This window comes from Colletes gigas, unplaced genomic scaffold, assembly GCF_013123115.1.
Source record: "Colletes gigas isolate AHSC1104 unplaced genomic scaffold, ASM1312311v1 Colletes_gigas_Sc00002, whole genome shotgun sequence".
NCBI lineage: Eukaryota > Metazoa > Arthropoda > Insecta > Hymenoptera > Colletidae > Colletes > Colletes gigas.
The window spans coordinates 10,014,343-10,039,632 of NW_025106631.1; the positions used below are offsets into that span (position 1 = coordinate 10,014,343).

The 25,290-nt window shown below is 38.5% G+C and overlaps 1 protein-coding gene across 2 annotated transcripts; it reads right to left on the minus strand.

Moving 5' to 3' along the window:
- On the minus strand, positions 1–25,138 carry LOC122402227 (arfGAP with SH3 domain, ANK repeat and PH domain-containing protein). Of its 2 annotated transcripts, XM_043404851.1 has the most exons (18): positions 19,537–20,208; positions 18,437–18,589; positions 9,297–9,369; positions 8,381–8,526; positions 7,669–7,923; positions 7,336–7,421; positions 7,042–7,198; positions 6,703–6,967; positions 5,897–6,124; positions 5,470–5,692; positions 5,029–5,209; positions 4,622–4,897; positions 4,413–4,532; positions 4,097–4,319; positions 3,715–3,999; positions 3,431–3,597; positions 2,467–2,535; positions 1–780 (listed from the first exon to the last, which is right to left on the minus strand). In XM_043404851.1, the coding sequence occupies exons 2-18, from the start codon at positions 18,557–18,559 to the stop codon at positions 565–567; spliced, it is 3,093 nt and encodes a 1,030-aa protein (XP_043260786.1). In that variant the 5' UTR covers positions 18,560–18,589; positions 19,537–20,208; the 3' UTR covers positions 1–564. The 2 variants fall into 2 exon arrangements, with proteins under 2 accessions (XP_043260786.1, XP_043260777.1); XM_043404842.1 differs by lacking the exons at positions 18,437–18,589; positions 19,537–20,208 and adding an exon at positions 24,423–25,138.
- Between the last annotated feature and the right edge of the window lie 152 nt (positions 25,139–25,290).

The window sequence follows — 25,290 nt, forward strand, 5'->3', positions numbered from 1 at the left end:
GAGAACGTTTTGTCTTGTATCCTCTGTTGAAATAAAATACATGTAAATCTTCTTGATGCTATTGCAAGAATTCGGGTATAACTAACCTTCATAATCTCCATACTATTGAACAGGTCAGTAATCACTTAGATTTTGAGTTTTACCATTAAATCTGACAATAAATGTCACGGGAACACGTAGCTTAGCATCAATGACGGACCACGAGTTCAGAAATGCAATTTCGGTTATAAAGATGTCAAACCTGATTGTCATCCAATCTAAGATATGCTGTGTAGTAATCCAGCCGTATGGCGATCTGTGGTTAATATTGTTCAAGCAATGTAGGAAGTAACGCGTACGTTCCAAACGAGTCAAGTCTTTTAGACAGATCCAAGCTTCCGAAGTTTCCAACAAGACGTGCGTATAAAAGTTTGAGGCCTGCTGGTATTATAGATTAGAGTTGCGTATGGAGGACGTCCCTTAATCCTTCGATTTTCGCATCCAATTTTTCCTGCCGAGACTAGCGACGCTCACGGTGCTGGCAGTACTGGAAACACTTGCCAACGAGTTCAGGCTTACCGAATGTTAATCTTGAAACATGTGTACGAAACTGATTGGGAACATTCCTCTTCTTTCCGGGGCTCGTTCCAGCGCGCCTTCCATCCAATTGTCGTCGTCGGTTTGCTCGTTGGTGACAATGATAACTTCGCCTTCGCGGAAGGACAATTCGTCCTCGTTGTCGGCCTCGCAGTCGTACAGAGCTCGACAACGTCGTAGTCCGCTCAAAGTCGACAAAGTTGGCTAAAAGAAAAGCAACGAAGAAGTTAAGTTTGAGTTTGAGTGAACGATCTATCGACGAGACCATACTGCAAAGAGGTACAGAGAATGCTCCTCTACAGAATGTGTTTTCATGATAGTAAGAAATTCTATCTAAGATAAACTTTTCTACCCAATTGAATTCTATTCAGAAGCATTCTGTCCACCCCTCCGGTATATATTTTAGTTTTTCATGGACGAAGCAAGCACTCGTAAGAGCATTGAGAGTCGACTGTGACGAATATGTAGAATCCTTAGATTCAAAGGACAAATTGGAAATTCTAGATGGAAAAGGCAGAAGGAAGACAGTTTCTTTTCAACAATGTACATATGTAGGTCGTGCACGATTAAGTGAATATTATTTAATTCGCTTTTGTTTTACTATAATGAGTGTCATGCATGTAAGAAACTGATTTTGTATAGAATATGAGATTATGTTTGTATATCAACGCATGTTCTGCTTTTCTTAGCAGCTTCATAGAGTGCTCTATAGGTGACCGCAAAAGGATTCTTGGGTATTGGGTTCATCTTAAATGTGTATGCAAATGTAATACTTTAATTATTTGTTCTTATTATTCCATAGTCATTGAACTAGAATTTCCAATAATATGCGCCAATTTCATGCCTGTTAAAAGTACTTTTTAGATTCAGTTCTTAGATTTAAACTATTAATACAATCTTTAGTTACATAGTGGAAGATAAATGTGGCATGTCTAATTAGAAATATGTACAACGGATCTTTTGTATTGTTAATTATGAAATGCCTTATAGCTAATCACACCACTAATTTCATCCACTTTGCAAAATTACGAGGGTAGTATTATCTCAGAATGATTAGAGGAGTTTTTTCTTGCATTCAGGTGCTATTATCAAACACAAATTTGATAGATTCATGCGAGAATTAAGTTTCAAAGTACGCATCCTACCATGTCAAATTTTGATTAATGAAAATGTTGCATCAACGGGTAGGATTGGTGCGCGGGAAGCACGAACATTGATCAGAAAATTATATCAATAATTCAGTATTAAATATCTTTTACGTTTCATCTTGATGATACTGTATGCTTATTACAATCATACAGTAGAAATCTAGGAGGTAAAGTGACTTTGATTAGGACTGAACAAAACGACCGTCTTGAGATTACATTAATAAACGATTTGGCGAATTAAAATAAAATGTTACTTTCACAGAAATTATATGCAAAGCACTGACAATGGTAAATATGGTTACGGACAGCACGACTGATCATGCAAAGCATTACCACACTTGAAAAGATCGTTTCAGTAGCAGAATATTTTTATATTAATATTTTACTGTTTCCATTTATCGGTGGCTTAAAATAAAAAATACTTTCAAATGATTCATTTCAATAAACGTATGGTCAAACAATAAGATAAATAGCTCAAACAGCAAAAATAAGTAACACGATCTAAAAATGTAAATTTATGCCTGTAAACGATGACACGAATTTATTGGCTAGGCAACGAAACCTACAGTGACATTAATAATATGTTTGAAAACGCAAATTCTCAACTATTAATTGTTTCGTTTAGATATCAAACGCGAGTATCTCCTTTTCTTTTTATTACTGTTTCGCCCGTGTATTGTATATCAATGCTAAAATACATTTCAAGTGTAGCAAGCTGTAATGTGGGATGGCTGATGTTTACCAGATTCAGATTTGGGAGCAAAGATGAAGGCTCCTCGGCGTAGCTCTCTAGCCTGGACCGGTCCCTTCGCTGTACCAACAATGGTTAATAACAAACCATAAAGCACTGTCTTTGAAATACATGCAGTGTCTAAATACCGATTCGAAATTAAAAAAAAAAAAAAATACACGCAACGTGTCACGAGGTTGTGTTGCAGATAATACTTTCCTATCATCTTTAAACGCTTTCGTATAAAAATTTTTCTAACCATTATTTTCTGCGATAGAATGAACAATTTTATATTGGCGTTACTAAATTTTGTAAAAATTATTGGTAAAATTAGTACATTAAACTTTCGATTATTGCTCCGGCTGTATTTCGAAGTGATATGAATTAATGATTTATGCAATATAAAGGGAAAATGTGCATCGTATTACTGCAAAAGTTTACCAACATTAATATGTAATGGAAGTATGATGTTTATGAACAATGAAAATGTACAAATTCTACTAAGAATCACGGGTAATGTGTGTGATTAGTATGATATGTAAAAGTACCAAAGTCTGTAAAAAAAAAAAAGAATCAACGAGAAGCTATTATTGACTACTAAATGGGAGAAGTGATAGGTGTAACATCGTGTTAGTTAAAAGTTTCTGTAGTTAGTATGTATATTAAATGAACAATAAGTATTTGAACGGATGTATATACATACACATACGGCATTAAAGGAGATGTTAGAAATCTACCGGCATTGATGATTGCGCCAAATAAAATATAAATAAAACATCATTCGCTTTAGCGTGAAATAATATCTTAGTAAGTTTGCATTACATATCCGAAAATAATATTTAAAAAAAAAAGAAAAAATAAGGATTATTCCTCGATTTCCTTGTTTCAGTATTTCCCCGTTTGAAAAAGTCCCTTTCCATTATTTGTAAATACCCAGAAAAGATTTACCAACTTGTATCAGAGATTTGTAACTTACCTTACGTGGAGGAGGAACAGGATTACCCAAACCATGATCCGAACACATTGAACTTAATGACTCGCTACTGCGACCATTGCTCAATCTCGACGAATTGACGCCCGATGGCGCGGGAGGTGGGGGATTTCTCGGTCTCTGAATCGTCGATGTATTCACTTTGTCCGTACCTAACGAACAGACGGGACATAGTAAGTTTCAGAAATGGAAAGGAGCGAAAGATTGTTACGTTTACCCGAGCTAAGGCGGCAGTTCATAGAGAAGTTTGCGTGAATTTTCAAACGCACCGTGTCCCGTAGAAGAATCTCCACTGGGCGATCTTTTATGATGCTGACTGTTTAATGTATTTAACGCATGTGGTAGAGTATGTAAAGAATGACCAGCTAAGATCGGTTCGCTCGTTGTACGGCTATGCGTTGACGCTGCTAAGGACGCGGACGAAGGTAGTGTACCATAATGAGAGGAGGGTATACCACCTGTACTTCCGGCCGATGGTGGTGGTGGTGGTGCTACACGCTTCTTCAGCGACCCGTGAATATTGACTGATATATCTGGCGCCATGGGTGCAGGTACTAAAACAGGGGGAATAAAAGAAAATTAGAGATAATGGGAAAAGTCAGGCACCACTGATAAAAAATGTCATGTATTAATTCGATAAGAAATAAGTACCAGCAACAGGTTTCCTTGATTGTGGTGGTGGCGGTGGAGGCATTTGTTGTCTGTTTGTTGACGAACTTGGAGAAGAACCGCTTTGCAAGCTATCGCAAGTACTACTTCGGCTTCGTAGTGTCACTGGTGAATCTCCCGGTCCGGTACCACCACCACTGCCACCGCCGCCCACGTAAGAGGGTGGCCTACTGCGTGATTTCTTCTCGGGTGTTAAACATCCATTCTAAAGTAAATGAAGTAAAAATTTGTTTTTACGTTATCGCTGCTCCTTGTATTAGATTAATAGCATTTCCAATTGCGCTGTATGTTTACATACCCTATCTTCTATTATCGTTTCATCATCCGAGAAGTCGGTTGAGCCTTCATCGTGGGAGAGATTCCAATCGATATTGACATTGTCGAACAATGTTTTTTGTCTTTGTAGAGCGTGACTCAGCTAAAGACAATCGTTTGATTTTCATCATCATTGTATTACATGGTATGGTGTTGAAAAAAATTTAATGACAATTTTATTAACGGCTTTACCAATTCTTTACAAGTATGATGACCCATTTCCTGCGCGATATCAAGTGGCGTTTTATCCTGTTTGTTTCGATGTGTAGGATCAGCGCCTGCCCGTAACAACAACTTCATCGCTTCTGCTCTGTCGTGCCTCGCGCAAAGATGCAACGCCGTTTCTCCGTCAATGGTGGTTCTGTCTATACCACCTGTTGACATGTTTTGCACTAGGAAATCGACTATATGTAAGCTATTTCCCATTTCGCGCAAAATGGCTAAATGCAAAGCCGTTTCGCCTACATCCTGTAAAGGAATAACGCAATTTTCATTAGTTCATAGTAGTGAAGCTTTTCATGCTGGACAAGGTGTTTACAGATACTCGTTTAAAGAATTAGAACAGTACTAGTTTGTCAAAAATTGAAAAAATTGATTACCGATGTTGGCAACGGTGCAGCCAAATCCACGTTCTCGGCATAAACTTGCAGAAGTTGTTGCAAGTCGCGATTATTAACAGCGTGTTCCAAATCGGAGAGTAGATCTCGCTCATCCGCGCAAGTGTTCATTACGTATCTCTTATCCACATATTTTGCTCTTATGAATTCGTATCTTTCCTCCCTGTATAGTGCAGCAAGGCACAAATTGGATTATAGACAAATTAATTACAATTGGTACTGTGCCAGAATTCCAACTAGGACGGTATTTTAAAATAAGTATTGCAATTAATGAAAATTTTACGGAATAGAAAGTCTGAATTTTTGTACTGTCTAAATTATATTAATACGTAATGAATATTTTAGGTGTTCCAAGCTGTGATGTATTCGCTGTTCAGATAGAAGAGTTATAAACTATAAAAATCTGGTGAGTTGATTACTTACATCGTTGACGTTGGCGTTGGTTTGTGATTATGGTGCAACGTAGCTTCCATCACTTCGTTAAACGCCTGATTAGTCATGTGACGCGCAAGTAGAAGTTGCGCGGTGCCTACGTTGTCCAGCGTTAGAGACTGTATTCTAGATATGTGTACCCCTAAGTCTCGATGTATTCCACTACATTCTATGCACACGATTATGCCGAAATTCGTGGATAGCCACGTGGCATCTGTGAAACAAGTACAATATTTTTATACGATATTATACAGAAAGAAATTCTACGTATCTGTCTATATCTTGTTGGGCATTCGTTTCGATATTCCGCAGTAGTACTAACAGTAGAATTTTGTATATCGCCTGGCACGAATAAAAGAAAAGATGCACCTAATAATACTAACGTTTCACTCTCGAAACGTGACCTCATCAGATTTACCATTTTGCGAGGAACAATCACAGCATTGGTCATTTCCAGGTAACCTCATGACACACCGGATGACGGCCTGCTGTAGCTCGACTAAACTCGGGTTTCCGCTACCAGCTTCTGCCTTGCCGCTAGCGTCGAAAGCTCGAAGCAAAGCGCGTTCCTTGCAGTTCACCAAAACCGACATCCACGCTCGTTGATCTGCTTCATCCTCCGCTTGAAAGTGGTACGTTCTGTTGTCTGAAACGATGCAAGTTTAAGAGTACTATAGAGACGCATGATCACACACATTCATTACATTTTAAATTTCGACGCGACTCCTCGTGATACGAGGGCCGTCCAATAAATTCTTAGAAAAAGATAGAGAAACAAATTATTTTAGGTAGATTTTTTTTAATTTTTCAACATAATCTCCTTTTAGCTCTATATACTTTTACAAACGTTTCTTCAACTTTTTTAAGCCATCTAAAAAGTAAGATTTCGGAAGGTCCTCAAAATAGGCGGTGACCTTCTCCTACGTTGTAAGAATTCGAACTTTAATTCCATGATTTTGGCCATTGAAACTGCACAAATGTGCACCCGTGCATTGTCTTGATGCAAGAGGAAGTTTCTTACTTCGATCGACAATAAAAATGAAACCATGTGGTGGATATAACTGAGACTTTGACAGCTGTCTAGTGAGTCATGATGCTTACTAAAAACAAACCATTTTCGATGCTACGAGCGCCAGGTCTTGGATTTTCTAAGGAGTTATTGAACAACCCTCGTAGTTTGCGTAAATTTAAATATTCTTAACATCCGTTCGTAATTCAACTTACAGCTAATGAGATCAAAGCCCCGTTTATCGTCCGGTACAAGCTTAATTTGGCAGGTTAATAAATTCACCCTCGTAGGTGGTTTATTCTCGTCCGCGTGACAAATGTCGAGGTAGCCCTCCGCTTGAACGGCGCATCTTCTCTTCTGCCAGACCCTCCTCATTTTTCCTTCGCTCTTCTTCAGAAGGTGGCCGGACCGTGTGACGCCGTGTTGCTTGTCCCCTTGAAGCTGATGAAGCGAATATCCTACATTCGCGTTTACATTCAACTGGAAATCATACAATCTTGAATGTTCACGGAACGCGTCGCTGAAGGGTGCAGGTTCAAGGTCGTTAAGTTTACCTCTTTGTCGCAACCGGAACTTCTAAGGAGGTTCCTCAGTTCTGTTAATCGCCTTCTTTCCTCGTCCTGTGTTTGCCTGATCTTTTGCAGCTTCACGCTCAAATCCGCTACGTACGAGCCAAAATGCTCTATGGTCTTTAGGCCGTCTTGAAAGTAACTGTAGGAATCGAGTGTTTACATTGAGTATCCTTAATAGCGCCTGAACACATTAAGTACCAAATTATAGGACATTGGTACTTAACGAGTTTATGACTGTGTGTGGTTCAATATCAGAAGGTGTCTCAATGAACTTACTTGGTTTGCGCATGATAATATTCGACTAGATGCTGAAGTAGTTCAATTCCTTTTTTTGTTTTGATTTCGTTCACCTTTATCAAGTACTGCAAAATACAACAGAAATTAATTAAAAAATTTGGTTACTAGATACGTATGTGCATTAAAGAAAAATATTCTGTTCTCTGAAAATATTTTCTTTTCAAAATCAGTGGACGAGAATTCATTTCGAGCGCGAACGGTCAACGGTTCCTTTTGCAGGGCGTATAAATCTGTACCGTAGATTGAAACAATCGTCGTAATAAATACAGAGAATTACTGTCGTTTGTTCCAGACACGATTCGGGGGCCTCACCTCGCACATTTGCAATTGAAACAATCTTCTCTCTTTTTCCATCTCATCGGCGATCTCGGCCGGCGTAACTTCCGTCCGAATGAGGCCAGCCTCTTTCGCATGCTGCTTCTTTTCCTTCTCGATTTTCGCGTATTTCGCTTCGTAATCCTTCCACGCCTTCTCGAACGGTCTCTTCAAGTCGCCTTTTACACCTCTGAGATCCCCCTTTAGCACCGAGTCCAGAGGAAACATTACGATGTTGTTAATGTTCTGCATCTGTCGATGAGAAAAGCAATAATAGTTGTGATTGGATTCGCAGAACCGGTTAAAATACCGTTTACCAACCTTTTTCGGCCTAACGCTCCCTTTTCTTAAATTACGAACACGTCGATTATATTATGCGCTCAACGCGTTCGGTGCAGAGCGAATTTTTAAACCTTTGAAATACTTGAAATTCGAAAAAAAAATTAAATCTCTTTCGAATTATTCGATCGTCGAGACAATAGAGACAATTATTACTTAACGAGCAGACATATTAAGGTTTTAACTCTTTCTTTCCTTTATATGTAGCAACAATAGCCTTCTGAAATCCTCTTATTCTACGGATTCATTCCATGTGTATAAGTCCATTCGCGTCGGAAGCGGTACTTTAATGCGTAATAAACCTCTACTGTTACCGACTGGCCGTCGCTCATATTTAGAAAATCCGTATATGTATCATCCGCGTACGTACCAAAGTCTTCATCAAAGCACTCAATTCTTTCGTGACGACCGCGAACTTTAAGAAAGCAGCACCGATATCCGGTTCCTGTTCTTTCAGAGCCGCATCGCCAAGCCTTTCCAGCGCCCTTCCAAGGTATACTTCGTTATCGACATGAGCTGTTGTACAAAAGAATTATAAACACTTATAAAACGAATCAATTTATAACTAAGTTTTACAATTAACTTTGTAGCTCAAAGTACAGGAAAAAATTGAATCTGATATAAGAATAATGATATAATTTTTTTTGTGCAACAATGCAATATGGATTTGTGCTTGTTCTTTGACTGAAACCACGCGGTGCAAAGTTTAGGAACAAAATAATGCTGCAACGATCATAATACATTTCTTATAACAATGTACCTTGCACTTTTATGGGGCATATACACAGTTGTCCCTACTACTAGCGCCTCTAGCGGAGAAAAGAAAGGATTAAGAAAGTTTTTTTGTTCTACACCACGTTTCTGTACGCAGAAACACAACTAAAAAAAACTGTCGGCAGGTACGACTATAATGCGAGCGAAGCCGTAAGATTGAAGCTAGTTTTTTTTACACAAATCGATTCTTTCCATCATTTTGCATGCTTATAAAACTGTTGTAACTTTATTAGATCAAGAGGCTTCACGAATTATATCTTACGTGAAACGCGTAAGGGATAATCGTTATTTCTAACTAGAAACATTTTTCTTCGACACAAGATACGAACAAGTACATGGACAAAGAGTAAAAAACACGAAACCCCGTAGAAAATTTAATTAAACGAAGAACTCGACGGTCCTCGTTATACGCGTGTCTCACATTGCACAGCCACTAGGAAAGCAGGAGAGGAAATGTGAAACATGTAATTCGAGGTTCGATAAGAATTTTTTTTTATTCAATCCGCACTCACCGTTTCCAGAATTGTGTATAGCTTTGATCGCTTTCTTCAGCTTCGTCAGACCATCCCTGTCGAAGTCCAAAGTCTGCAACAATAATTATTGGAAACGTAAGAAATTCTCGACGCACGGTTTTCTTTTTAACATTCCTACTTGTACGCGCCACGCGTTACAAAAATAACATAGGGACAGGTGAAAGATATTTTTAATTCGATTCTCGTGTATCGCGGGCTAGGTTAGGTTAACTCGTGAGTATTTCATTAACCCACTGCACTTAAAATACTAACCGTGGCACACCTCTTAGAACATTTTTAAAAAGAAAAATAAAGTTATAAAATAGCAGCTACGTTAACCAGAAGTTTTAGTAGTCATTATGCATATGTTATACTGTTGTGTTATAAGGATGCGTCTCTCCTGAAATGACCTTATAATTGTTTTGAAACGGATATACATATGTAAAACCGAAACTGAAACTGGATATGGTTGGAGATATAGGTTCTTCATAACCGTTTCAAGACCCAAAACCGTATCGTAACTGTTTTCAAGCCCTGCCATTGTATCTTTCGTTCGTTATACGAAATTCGTATCTAGATAAGAGTTTCGCCGGTCTCTGTCTCGAGAGGACGTAGCGAAAAGGCTGAGAGAGGCGGAACGCGCGGCAAAAGGCGTCGCCGACTGTTAAACGCGCAAAGGAAAAGCAACAACAACGAGAAAAGGAATTCCCGAGTAGAACGAACCAGCGATACATTTTATCGGATCATGCTCCGCCGGGTGGAAGATTCGTATATCTTCGATCCTCGCGGCGCGCGGCCTTCTTATCGTCGATTTTTGCATTTCGCGCCGTCGCGCTTTCACGATTTTCAATAAACTCGAGAGGATCGCCGACGCAGGTAAAAGTATATTGGAATTCTTATCGAGCCGGCGTAGTTTGCTCGAACAATCACAATTAAATCTGCATCCCGTCCAGATACGCGTGGACGAGTCGAATATATTGGAACGGACGATTCGCCTCTTTCAAAGATGGCCGAATTTCTTATCTACGAGAGTTCGAAAAGTTCGCAGCCTTGGCCACCCAACGGTGATATTGGCCAAGGTTTGTTTACCTATCTCGAACTGTCGTTTGTTTTATGCATAACCTCTAAGTTTAGTGTCGATATGACTGGTAGTTCGCGGAAGAAGTTGATTTTAAAAAACCTAAATTAAAAAATAGTAATTACAATTTAACAGACAATATAAAACCAAAATCGAAGAGAACATAGAAATTTATTTTATTCAGCGTAGACCACTATACTCGGCCCTTCGAACGTGAACAAATGTCGACGCAAGGCGTCGCGATAAATATCAGACGTTTTAATAAGTCGGTCCTCAGGGTTGAAGAGGAACGCGCGTATTGTACAGGGGGTTGAAGGGTCTTGTTTTATTCTTCTTTCTTTTTTCGAGCCGACAGATGATTGCATCAAGATATATCACGACGCGTTGTTGAGCACGTTACGCTGATACGGTAGTTTGCTCGACAATCGTTTCTTCAGGAATTTGCATTCGCTCGACGTGTCATTCCTTTCATCGACGAATCCGTATCGAATTTCGCAGTCGAGTTCTATCAAACTACGATTTTCTAGATACGACACAAGCACAATTTAACTCTGCAATATTATACCTACACATGATCTCGTTGACATTTTATTAACATGAAATTATTTTCGAGTAAACATTTCTGGCCACACATTATATTTTCGGTAAGGAATTTTTTTCTCGACAGTGAATAGGATTTCGGGGGTATGTCTATTCACCAAAAATGATCGAAATTGACACCCGCATCCGAAAATAATTTTTCCAGAACGATTTGAAATTTTTTTTCGCCAAAAAATTCAGCACCTACCCCACTATAAAATTCCAGATTTAACGAAATAAGTCACTGGTTTCCATTGTATCACCCTATGTGTTCTCAATACCCGGTAATCTCTTTTAATATAATCTACGAAACCATTGTCTTACGTCCAAAAGCAGCTACTACAAAGCAAGCGTAACGTATAATGATTACACGTTCGTTCTTTGTTGGAACGAACAACAATGTAAACTTTTTGGTTTTTCCGTTGCAATGCGTTAAATGTTTTCAGTAAATCTTTGTAAAGAATTTAATACTTTCTATTTTAAAACAAGAGTTAGCAAAATAATTTAGTTTGCAAATTTTTCGAGAAAAAGCTCGCGCGTCGAAAGTTTAAAAATTCCTATTTAACACAGGTGGCATGAAATAGTACGCTACAAGCTGAAATTTGTTCGGTCGAGAATTAACGGGTGTTGTCGACACGGAGAAAATTCAATCGACAGACTTTCCTTCGCTTGTATTATCGTCAAGTAGCTGCTGGTCGTACAGAGACATTACGCTGGGTATAATTGAAAAGTTAGAATTGAAGCGTTTGGATCGATGAACGACGTCCCTTATTGTTCACGCAATACGGCCGTTGGTAGCGTGTGAAGAGGATCGTCGAACAAATTGAATAAGATAGGGGACAGAATGACAGAAATTCAATCACTACCACCGACTCACATATTCTTGTTGTACCTTTTTTTTTGCTTGAGATTGAAAACGTCATTTCAAAGTTTTCCTACTGACAATTACATACTTCGAAATACTATGCCAGTGGTTCACAAACTGTGCGCTATGGGATATTTAAAATTTAACCACCCATAATTAACGTGATAGTAAAAGAACCAAATTCGTATAAAAATTAGACGTTGGAATATGGCGACTGGGATTTTTTCCGTGTAGAAACGACAGGCAGCAGAATTCTCATTAACAAGGCCAAACGTGAAATGCATTTTTGTTATTTCCGCGTCGGAATAATAGGCGGACATTGATAACGGCACGATAATAATAACACCGAACGTGCCACGGATACGAAAGTAACGAGAACTCGTTCTACGAATGAAACGACATTCTTAGGCGTGACCTTCGATCGAAGATTAAATTTACAAAAATTAAAATTAAAGCGGTATAAATCATCGAGAGAAATTTACAACGATGGAGTTAACTTGCTTCTAAAATTTGTTCGTTATTTGGCCATGTCGGAGGACCGTTTCTACTGACCTAGTAATAAAATACCGCGTCGTTCATTTTGTACCATAACCTCTTTTTATACGCGGCAATCTCACTATTGAACGGAGTTGGCAGACGCGACACGTTTTCTAATTTTAGTTATACGCATTCACAGAAACAAACGCACGACTGAACGACTTTCCTCGGAACACGAGACACAACGATAATAGCACACGTAATCTTACGTTATTACGGTGCCAAAACTGTGTCGTGTCTGGAAGCGGTAGTTTGCGAGTCGAGCATCCAAGGAAACATTCATAAATTCGACTTTATTAATCCATTAACACTTTGACAGGATTTACCATTATGATACTAGAAAAACTAATTCTCAAGTTAAGACGTTGAGCGAAATACATTTGAATAGAATTTGTGAATTTTAACAAGATTACGAAAATAAATACTGAAACAAATTTTAGGTTATGTAGTTTACAATGGTCTAAAATCAAAATTTTACTTACTGCAGAATATTATACAATTTTGATCTGGCAGTGAACGTGTTAAGTATCAAATTATCGTTTGTTTCGAAATTTGCATTTATTTTATACGCAACGCATCGAAAAATATTGATCCTTAGAATGTCAAAACGGGATGGGAACAAAGAAAGCATGTGGCGTGATTTTCGAGAATCGAGCGAGAAAAGAAAGTGCGAAAAGGAAAGAAAGAAAGTCGAGCGAGGGGACAAAGGAATGCGTCGAGCGAGCCAGTCAGAAAGGTGAAGCGAACGAGAGCGAACAGAGAGTCTTAAGAAACGATTAAATTTTATATTACTATCGATAAACCTTTTTTCATTTTATTGTCTCGATTAATATCCATACAACCGTTGGAAATTTCTTACTAATCTCGATTGGTATAGGCAGATCGGTATTTTAAACTCAAATTGCAAAATCGATCGAACGTTCTCATCCCCGTGTAAGAGAAGACAGGTTTCCATTAAGCGAGTTTGGCATAGAACGCGGCCGAGGGCGTTGCGCAATCGTCGTGCAAGCGATGTTGCGTTACGCAGAAATCGCAACACGTTTCGGAAAACCGTGTCGTCCGCTTGGACTCTCGAATTGGAAACTTGCGAAACGCGAACTGGCCAGGCGTGCAAGTGGAAATTGGCAAATGTGTGGCCCACTCCGGAACTGACCTCCCTTACAGCCGCCGAGCCAACTCCGGAGAACGGATAAAACCGATGGAACAGGTTTTGCACTCCTGAGCCAATGAACCTCGTTTAACATACGGTACACTAACTTCAACGAGCTTAACGCCTTAACAAAATTTCCCGTTCGCTGTAAATACAACGACGCGTTCGTTTCCTAATTTTGTCTCGTTTAATATCGTTCGACACCAGGAGTTCCGAAGGATTCTCGAAAGTTATCGAATTTATAATAATTTTTTTCGAACATTCTAGAGACTTCCGAATATGTTCGACATCCCTTGTATCCCTGTTGGACACATACTACAGTAGAGGTTAGGGATGGCAAACAATGAAAAGCCATCGATAGTTTTACAATTAACGTTGAATGAAAGACGTATTGTTTTTAGAAATATATTTTGTTTATTTTTCTTGTGGATGATACAGGTCGAAACATGCTGTTACGCATAATACTACGTTACAATTTTTACGAATATACAGCGAGGAGCAGAATCGAACGCATGCACGAATTTTTAGGTTAGGGTCATACGAGCGTCAAAATGACGTGCGTTTCTATGTTTTTCCTTGTCTTGAGATTGAAAACAACGAAGACAGACAAGACAGGCATTTCTATTATGTCTGTCTTGGTTGTTTTCAATTGTAAGACAAGGAAAAACATAAAAACGCTCGTCGTTTCGACGCTTGTGTGGCCCCTGGCCTTAACAACGACTGAAACAGTCCGCGTTGCTACATTTTCAACAATGGGTGCACAATTGTTTCGTCAATAATGAAAGTCGAGCACAGTTACCACAATTTTTGTGAAAAGAAGAGGAAAACGATAAACACCGATTGAACGCGACGAAGCAACGAGCGAAAAAAGCGACAAAAAATGGCTAGATAAAAAAAGAAGCACGGGGACGTAGCAGCAGAATTAGAGTGGTTACCGTATGCATCGGTAATAGCTGCTCTCGTGCGTTGAGTTTAGCACGAAAATGGCCGCGTTAATGAAACACCGTGTAAAGCATATTTTAAATATAATTACACGAAATTTCAGTCTGCGTTTGAAAGTGTTCAGATAGGACATAACGAGAAGGTAGAAAGATGCGACTGAATGCACGCGATTCATCTCTAGCATCCTCAGCGTCGTGTATCGGGTCCCCCGTTCAAGTTATTGATTTATACGCTGACAGTCGCATCGCGTTGCTGTTTCAGTGCACATCATGAATTTCCTTCCACCTCTGTCTCAGCGCAGACCATATTTACCCAATCATTATACACATTTGTTACGATTCAAAGGAACTGCATTATTTATGATGCACTATCCTGTACGCAGGACGATACTAAAAAGTAGGACAAGCTGGAGCAGAATTGGACTAAACGCAGTATAATTAACACGTTGAATGCCCCGCGCATTTTATGTGGTTTGCCCATGGCGCCGCGTATTTTTACCATTGGTCGCGTCGCCGGTCACCGGTGACCCCCACGGCAATCAACGTGTTAATGAATTACGTGCAATTACGATCACTGGTATAATCACGAAAGGGGTACGAAGACATCGATTTTAGGTGATTTTTAAAACAGAAAATCACTCGAATAGAAAAGCCTTGCACAAACGCTTACAGAATTCACGTCCTCCTCGTCTAAATAATTTTCTTCTTCGTTTATTTCCCTCGTGACTTCGTCGGTGTCTAACGTTGTCCTTGTAAGTCGAAATCGTGTACAAATTGTAGAATTACAAAGTTGAAATTTTATTTATATTGATAAAAGGATACTCGTATCTTGACTAAATATCACAAGAAGTACACTTTGAGAAACACTGTTCCAATGGGACAGTGTCCGTGTCTTATTTCTAGAGGCGTATTTTTCACTTCGCGTCCGTTGCATTAGTTTGCGAGTCTCTGATGCTAGGAGCTGTGCAGATGGCCCTTGCGCGTTTGCAAATCGGTCCAGGTAAACGACTCGGATACGAACGACCTACCAAGGTCGCCGCGGCGAGGAATTTCTTTCGTTCTTGCTTGTTGCTCGTCTCACTTCGTTGTTAGAAGCGAAAGGGAGACATAGAAGCAACGGAGAGAAGCTGGTTCAACGGGTCCTAAACTGTGCTCGATTCTAGCCCCCTATAGGATGACCCTACGTCGCGACGACGCAGTTTCTTTTATTTCCTCTGTCACGTTGCGTTACACGGACGTTAGCAGCCATAGTTGCGTTAACTCGCCATTCTCCTCGGCTCGATATAATCCAAAATGAAATTTCAACTTTTACCCTTCGATTAATGCACTTGGGTCTATTAAACAGAGTTTGATTTTCGTCTGCCACGATAGCTTCTGCTTCCCTATAACCTTGGATTATGTAAAGGTCACAACGGCTAATTGAATTCGTCTTTAAATAAACTTTCATGTCGTCAACAAAAATGTATTTACAGTAGCGGAGGTATTCAAACGCTTTTGAACCAGGATGTTTTGTTGTTAAGAAACGAAAGTTGAATTAATATTTTAAAAATACTTTTATTTTATTATTTAATTAACTTCTTTTATTATTCTCCTTTGTCTAAATTTTGGTATTACGGTTGTAATATATGAAAAACAAGTCTCTTTACCCAATAATGTTTATTAGCGGTCATTGACGTGACGATAATCGTTTAAATTTATATTCGATTTAGAACAAAAAACTCATCGTTTATAATATCAAAGCGAACCTCGATAAACACATCAGATAATACGAAATTTCCTGGTGTAATAAACGCTGATAAAGCACAGGCGTGGAGTTTCCATTCGACTGATTCGATTAAAATGCTGATTTCTGTCGGAATGCTTCGCGGAGATTCAAATTAATTGAATTTTAACTCCTTCGGTTTGAACGTTTCCCATTGATTGCATTGAATCGCGCGATTCGCAAATATCACGTTGCATTTAAACGGTTTTCGTCTAGTTATTTAAATCAGCGGCTTTCAAACTGTTTCAAACGCGGTTCTCTTCAAACAAGTAAAGAATTCTTACGCCCGAAATTTACGGACGTATTAAAATTAATGTTTTTGTTTATTATAATTAATTCAGAATTAACTCTTTTAGTGCCGAGCGAAAAACGGGTGCCTATGCGAAGAATACTATGGTTAGAGAAAAACTCATAAAAACCAAACTAAAAATGATATTTACAAAATTCAAAAAGCAGCATATTACGAAATAAAGAAAGAATAAAGTAATGGCAATTGCATTTCAATATTTATTGCAAATCATATAAATAACATAATTATAAAATATGATAAAAAACATAGAAACAAGTTTCTCTTCTACAAACAATATTTACACATAAGAATAATCATTGCTTGATCACAGTTTTATGTAGGTCACGTAGTATACAGTATTTGATTTTCAATGATTTTTTAATAAATAATCAATTCAAAATATGATATAATTACAAAGATATATGAAAAAATAACAAGCAATGCATATTAGGGACTGTTTCAGAGTTTATTACTCTGCAAACAATTTTAAGATATAAATTTAATTTTTTTGCAAATATATGTTCCTCGATGTCCACAAATTCAGATAAACCATAAATTATTACAATACCTTACTTAGTTCCAATGTTATACTATACAGGATCGGCCACCCCTGGGAAAAATTTTAATGGGGGATTCTTGAGGCCAAAATAAGACGAAAATCAAGAATACCAATTTGTTGATGGAGGCTTTGTTAAAAAGTTATTAACGTTCAAAGTTCCGCCCGTTCTGAATTTTTTTTCTCGAAAATGCACAGAATTTCGGGGGTATATCTATTTACCAAAAATGATTGTGATTGTCCCCCGCAACCGAAAATAATTTTTCCAGAACGATTTGAAATTTTTTTTTCCGTCGAAAAATTTCACACCTTCTCGAATTTTTTCTAGAAAGTTGGTAGGAATTCGGGGGTATGTGTATTCACAAAAAATGATTGTAATTGACCCCCGCAACCAAAAAAAATTTTTCCAGAACGATTTGAAATTTTTGAATTTAATTGTTAATAACTTTTTAACGAGGCCTCAGTCAAGAAACTGATATTCTTTATTTTCGTCTTATTTTGGCCGCTAGAATCACCTATTAAAATTTTTCCCAGGAGTGGCCAAACACCCTGCATAATATGACGGCTCCAGAATATACATTTCCGCGACGAAGTAGCGTTGAGTTGCTGGTTCGCCCGAGCGAAAAAGGCCTCTGGTGCGAAGGGTTAAACCCAAAAATAATTTTTTAAATGCTTTTGCAATTAAATTAGACCCTTTATAATGTTTTATATGAAACAGAGCTTTCTCCCAATGCGAAGAATAAGGCACCATCGCATACGCAACGATATATTGTCGTTCGGCACTAAAAGGGTTAAGTTGTTTCTATCGATTTTTATAGATTAAATTTTGTACTCGTTAAATGTGAAAGATTATTTAATGAAAGTCACATTAACATTTTATAGAAACCTTTTAAAAAACAATAGAATTTTTACCCAGCTCGTTGTTTACAAGAAAATTGTATAAATAGAGATTTTCATATAATCAAGTAGAAGTAGAAAAATATTTGTTCAAAATCATAATCGTCAGTCGTGTTTGACGATGGAATGAAACAGTTTAATATAACATTGTAAGGAAATAAGATCGCAAACTTTTATTAATGTTAACTAACTTTTCTAAGTCGAGACTTAAAGTACAAAAAGTTGTACGGGGAGATCTTTCGTATCTTGCGTACACATAATCGATATCTATATGCAAATCGTCTGTATATAGATAGACATAACATAAATATAGAAGGCAGGAAAATGATCGAGAAAAGAATCTGCCATCACGGAACGTTCCGCGTCGGTTGAGCGATTATGAAAAAATTATCTGGGGCGTGTTAATGTATTGGCAACATGTAAACGACCGGTTACGCAAAATCCAATAGCATGCTGTTCGAATCGATGTCGATGGGTTCAGCTTACCGGTACTCCTCTACCGTCTTTGAGGGTAAACGCACGCAACATGCTTCCTCGAAGTATTTCAATCAATGAATCACCGCAAAGTACTTGGTTGGAAATCTTCCGGAAAGTTCGATCTATCTCCATGACCAAAATTATCAAGTTGTTCGACCTACACTACAAAATTGAATTTCCATTATGCAGAGAACTTTGGCTTTTACACAACTTCGCGGACGCTTAAAGTTACCGAATTTTGATCGCATTAATTGTTTGCACTTTCAAGAAGACGCACTGAACCAAATTCCGAGTTTCGTGAGATAATTACATTAATTACAAGAGCTGAAAGCAAGCAGCAACAATTCTACAATGGCGCATTCACTAATTCGGTACAAAAAAAAAAGAAAAAAAGAGGACAATTAAAAGTTAACGCAGATAAATATGATACAATACTTTCGGACACTTTGCTAAAATTTATTAGAGTTAGAAAAAAAGTTGTGTAGTTCTTTGCTAAAAAACGATAAAAAAAAAAGACTTAAAAATATCATAACCTCGAAATGTGTACGTTTCAAAACTCCTCAGCGACGAAACATTATTATTGCAACCGGTCGTGCAATCGTTTTAGCGCTCGATTTATTTTCACCGTATCGTATATTCGCCGGTAACGATCAAAACATTTTATTTTCATAAAAGCCTGACTGCCCGTTTTCTTGCACGCGTTTCGTTACGTGCGACGGCTCGTCGATCGTACCCGAGCTACAGGCGAATTTCGAAACGTGCGTCTCGAATTAATCCGAAGGAGATTCCCGTTTAATCGATTTTATCATATCTTAGAAATAAATCGTTCAATTAACATAATATGCTAAAAGGACCGACCAACGCGATTTCGTTTCAAGAAATCCCTTTCTCAGTGGATTCGTCGCGGTCATGGTCAAATTTCTATTTACCCACTGGGCAGAGATCCGAACGTTTCACTTTTCTCAAGCGAAACGTCGCGCGAAACGTTCCGGGGCTGTAGCGTTTAAGATGGGCAAAATTGTGTTCGAATAACTGATCACCAATGAAATCAACATATGACAATTTGTTCATAACCTTTTAATTTGCTCGCGCTACTAATGGTCGTTTACCTTTTATTCGTTATTCGTAACTTTCGTGTCTAAATAAGAATTTTGCCCATCCCTGCCGGACGTCGCGTCTGCGTTCCGATTCACGAAATCACCAAACGAACACAAGGCTCCGGTTTCTCTTGGACGACGACAGCGATCGTGAGAAAAAGAGAAGGCACGGTCGAGCGTTCATCTTCCGCCGCGAGACGCTAACGAGAATAGACTGCGGTCGCGCCATTTCGAAAATAGCCGCGGAACGTAAATTTTGGTCGCGCGAGTGTCGTAAGTACCGATGCTAAAGCGGGAAAGTGGGTGACTTACAGCCACTCAGGGTCAAGAGTAAACGAAGACGATACTAGGTTAGGCGAATTCCGTGTCCCCGGTAGTGTTAGCATTCTCCGCCCGGAACGCTTTGAACGCTGTGTTCGAGCGTGGCCAAACTCCGTACCAATTAATCCCAAAGGACACACAAACCGTCCCTTGTCCTACCTAACCTTTTTGCCGTCGAATCGATCAGCGGTAAGACAAAGCCTCTGTGACGAATTAATTACACAAATTATTGGTTAATAACGGAGGAATTATTCGAAACAAGAACCCATCTACCAAAACTGTTTTACGTGATGTTCGAAGTTCGGTCGCTAACACAGTTCACCATCTAAAGATTAATATAAGATGACACCGAAAATAAAGCACATAATTTACGCGTAAATCAAGCCGATCAACATTTCTATTCTAAAAATTTCTATTCTACCTCTTTTGGTCGTCGTGACCTACTATATTGATTTCACGACCCACCGATGGGCCACGACCATTGTCTTAAACCAGTGTTCCTCAACCCGAGTCCTACTGATCCCTACTAAGTTTTTAGAAGAAATAAAAAAACATTATATATTGGGTTACAAATGTTCTTCTCGTAATATTTGATTCTTATTAAAATGTTTTCGTCAGTAGTAAAAGAAATATGATATTTATATTTAACTGCATAATAAACGGAACTGTTAGGTACTTCTTTAGATTTAAATTACTAACGCATTTAAGATACTATGAACAGAGAAAGTTTGAGAACCTCTGCTATAAACGAAGACAAAATCGGTCACTTTCCTTCTATTCTTCATTGTAAGCAATCTCGCAATTGTTTTCTATTATAATTTTCATACGCCGTTGAATACACTTTGCTGTGAAAACCGAATTACGATCTGGATGAAAATACAGCACGGATAAAGGTAACGACTATAGAGGGTGTTTCGAAATGAAACGATCAAAGTGCGACAGTATGTTTTAAATGGTAAATAATTTTTCGGAATTTTATATTTTTGAAACTTCGAACACGTCGCGACGCAAGCATGATACGAAAGATTGAATCCAGCACATAACGAAGTTTGGGTCGACCTTGTTTGACTTCAGCGAATCCAATATTGATTTTTCCTATCAGTTCTTGGCGCGTATTGATCACTCCTGAATATATTTTTTCTTTCGGAGTTAGCCAGACGTAAAAATTTTACATCGAAATGATTTTTCACAAAATCAAAACAAATTTTTTTTTAATTAACATTTCAATCTCCGAGTGGGTTCCTTTTCAAAAAGTAATATACTAATTTAAATGTATGCAAACGTATACACTATTAAGCGGCGTTCATTTGTTAATCGCTAACTTAATTTAGATAAATAAATGTAAACAAAGCAAGTTTGTAAATTTGACCATGACAGTAAGCGTGTTAATAATAAAAGTACTTAACTAAGCTCTGTAATCGGCCACGCAGAATGGAATTTGTAAAATACCTTCTGCATGAAGTATTTAATGCTTTAAAAATTGTTCGAGGAAAGTGGTAGTTTCACTCTGTGTATGAGATTCGTGAGAGGAAACGTTTCACGCGTAATATTTCCTAGCTGAAAATCCTGCGGGTCATTACTGTGAAGGAGGAGAAAACGAACTGACCCGGAAGACGCAAGCGCATCAAAGCAGACGGAAGTGGTCGAGAATATAATTCTCAAGAAGCACCAAGTCGAACTGCACCGTAAAAGTGACTCGTACCATTACGGATGCATCGATATCGACTTTCGACCGAGGCAAAAGTAACACACGCGTATTTTCTAGAAAATATCCACCAGGACCTAATAATACTGAATGCATGAAACAGGGATAAAACAACAACTTTTTACGTAGCATTACTGAAACCAAATTTTCGATCTTAATAAAAATTTTAATTCTTTTATCAAGAAATACACGATACAAAATTTGAGATGCATAAAAACTTATTAAATTTGTTGTTAATTAAAAAAATATTGTCGCAATTCTTGATCATTGCCAAGCAGTTACCTCGTAATATTTTCTACGGCTTATCTAGTATACAGGGTGTTTGGCCACTCCTGGGAAAAATTTTAACAGGAGATTCTAGAGGCCAAAATAAGATGAAAATAAAGAATATCAGTTTCTCGACTGAGGCCTCGTTAAAAAGTTATTAACAATTAAATTCAAAAATTTCAAATCGTTCTGGAAAAATTATTGTCGTTTGCGGGGGTCAATTACAATCATTTTTGGTGAATACGCATACCTCCGAAATCCACTTTCGAGAAAAAAATTCGAATAGGTACTGAAATTTTTAGACGAAAGTAAAATATTTAAAATCATACTAAAAAAATTATATTTAGTTACAGGGGTCAATTACAATCATTTTTGGTCATTACACATACCCCCGAAATCCTATTCACTTTCGAGAAACAAATTCAGTACGGGCGTAACTTAAAACGTTAATAACTTTTTAATGAAGCCTGAATCAACAAATTGGTATTCTTGATTTTCGTCTTATTTTGCCCTTTAGAATTCCCCATTAAAATTTTTCCCAGGGGTGGCCGGACACCCTGTATATTTCATTCTTATATTAAATCATCGTGCTAAATTATTATATGTAGGCAATACTTAATAATTATTCAATTATTTTAACGAAATGCACGGTAGTAACCGCAATTAACCCATTTCTGAACGATTCTTCCTATCTGCTTTAAAATCTATGCTAGTTTTTCCCAGTTCCCCCTTTGTGAAAAGAAACTTTAACAATTCCATGCATAAATTCCACTTCCAAGCGCTGCGGCACACTTTCCGCGCAAAGTTCCCTATCTACGCGCGTTACAAAATACGCCCACGGTTTGATAATATGCAAAAGAGTGGTGTTGTAACGATAATATTGCGTCTTATCGTCATTTATTGATTGTAATTTAATAGAATGTAGAAAATCTTAACGCTTTACGATATGCATAGTACATACATGTATATGTATAAATACGTATGTATATTCAACGACCCAATTTCCTTCGTTGCAAAAATTCCACGTAGAAGAGATTTATTCCAACCTCGATGAACTTTTTTACCATGAGTCAAATAAATTATGAAAGATTTTTTAAGTATCAGAAGATAGCGATCGACAGTAATTTAAATAAAAAAATCATAATTGTTTTAACGCGTTTCAATAACATTAGTAACGCCAAAGAAGTACACCACTGAACTCTTGAATATTTTTATACTTCAAATAAAATACAATACTGTAACAGATTTGGATAATATCCTGTTTTTCTCGATGCCAGGAGTTGCATGATGAATCTTCCAAATAAATAAATAGGATGCACATACAATAATCGATGCTCTTCTTCGTTCGATGATTGGTGAAAATCTTCACGACCTCGGATAACTTGGAAATGGGTTCCGCATTCGAGCCGATATATTTCTACTAAGCAGCGCAGCCCGCAAGAGTTACGATGGCTGTTGAATTACGAAAGGCTCGCGCAATAACATTCTTCGCCGATAATTACGTCGGCATATTACGGTTTGCTATTACAAAAGATCCATTATCCGCATCTGCGTGAAAGAATTGTTCGGGACACTTTTTCTTTTTAACAAGACCATCTCATTCCTGTCACTCTTGGGCGCATTGTGCCTTCATTATCCTGCTAATTAATCCCGATTCCAAATCTCTGCAACGCGTAACGCGTACACGAGGCTCCTACGTAACGTTTCCTTACAAGACGCGTACACACGTAATATGCAAATACGTCAAAAATATTATCATCGATCAGTCGACCACTAAACTATTTATCTGAAAAACATATAAACTAGAAGTGAGACTATTCGAATAGTTTAATCTTGAATATTATTACTAAAATCAAAAATTATAAAATATTCTATTTAAATATAAAGTCCAAGTAAGAAGGATGAACTGAAAGAACTCGCGTATACTTCACATTACATTATTTGAATATCACAAATACCCAGATACTTGATCGGTGCACAAAATATTCGAATGGTATTCGAATGAAATTCACGAAATATTAAAATCACTGGGTTATTCGAATACAAAAAGGTCCGACAAGTTCCAGCGCTGGTACATATAAACATTCCGCGCACGGCAATCTCAAACGCTCGAAACCCGATGTAATTAAAAATTCCTAGCGATCACCGTATTTTCCCGTTGGGTCGCGCGGACGAAACGCAACACCGACAGCATGTCTGCATACATTACCCGAACTGGAAGTCGTAGATCGACTCCGTACGGGTATTTACATCACCGATACGTGGAAATTGACAGTGACACGGACCAGAGACACGGTAAAAGTTGCGTGTACCGAGCCCGCGAGACGTTCGTAAAAGGTGATGAGAGCGCGTTGCGCCAAAAAAAGTCGTTACATCTATCGCGATCGAAGATATTGCAGCTAAGACAGATACCCGCGGAGCAATTGTGAAACGCCCACGCATCGGAACACGCGCTCGACCACCGATCAAATTCTCTCAGTAAGGTTACACGTAAAAACGCGAAGCGTGCAAGTGTAACGCAATTTTTCTTTTTCACGAGATAAAAAAATCTTGTGAGGGAACAGTCGGAATATAGTAAAACGAAAACAAACAAACGAAGTGTTACCTCCTCGAGGGACGTGATAGTCTGTCTGCATTGTGGCATTCGCGAAACGAAGGTGGACGTGGTAGGCGAGTTGTAATCCTCCCTCGTCTCATCGACGAATTCGCTCACAGCGATTAGGCCCGGCATTTTTTCTCTCTTCTCACCTATATTACCCTGAACGATAACGAGCTCTGTAGATTGTTCACCGGTGTGGCACTTGGTGCCGTCGCACTCACTTCACTCTGACACCACTCACTTCACCGTTTCTCCCGTGCGCACCATAAATTCCGCGGGAGGGCTGTCACCTTCTGTCTCCTCCCAATGCCGTTTCCCGTGACGCACGGTAAACGTCGTCCCGGTGCGACCAACGGACCCAGAGCGGAGCGGGTGAGAGGGGGTAAGGGATACAAAGCGAAGAAGGAGAGGGAAGGGGGTTGGAAAGAGAAAGAGAGAAACTTTGAGCACACGGTCTGTCTTCTCTACCAGCGAGAGACACTTGCGTGACACGATTATTTCCTTAACATTTTGGTCGCTTGGAGTTTCCCGCACTGACCGCGAGGAAACATATTTCGCTTCTTTTTTTTCGTCGCACGGCTCGCGATGCATACACACTTTTACGCGCGTACGCGACTGCGTCCCAGAGAAACTTCTCAGCACCTACACGCCACTCGATCCAAAGTCAACCCGATCGGTGTCCAAACGTTTTCATCCACGGTCAAAGTTTCACTGAGGAGGCGCTGTATACGCCCATACCTTCACCATTAAGTTCACAACTGAAAAGAAAGTCGTTCGTATTCGATGATCGAAAGTGCCGTCATCTTGTGGCAATTAATTACATCTACCGCCGAGCAAATACTTTGAATCCCAGACTTGAAAATTACTTTTATTC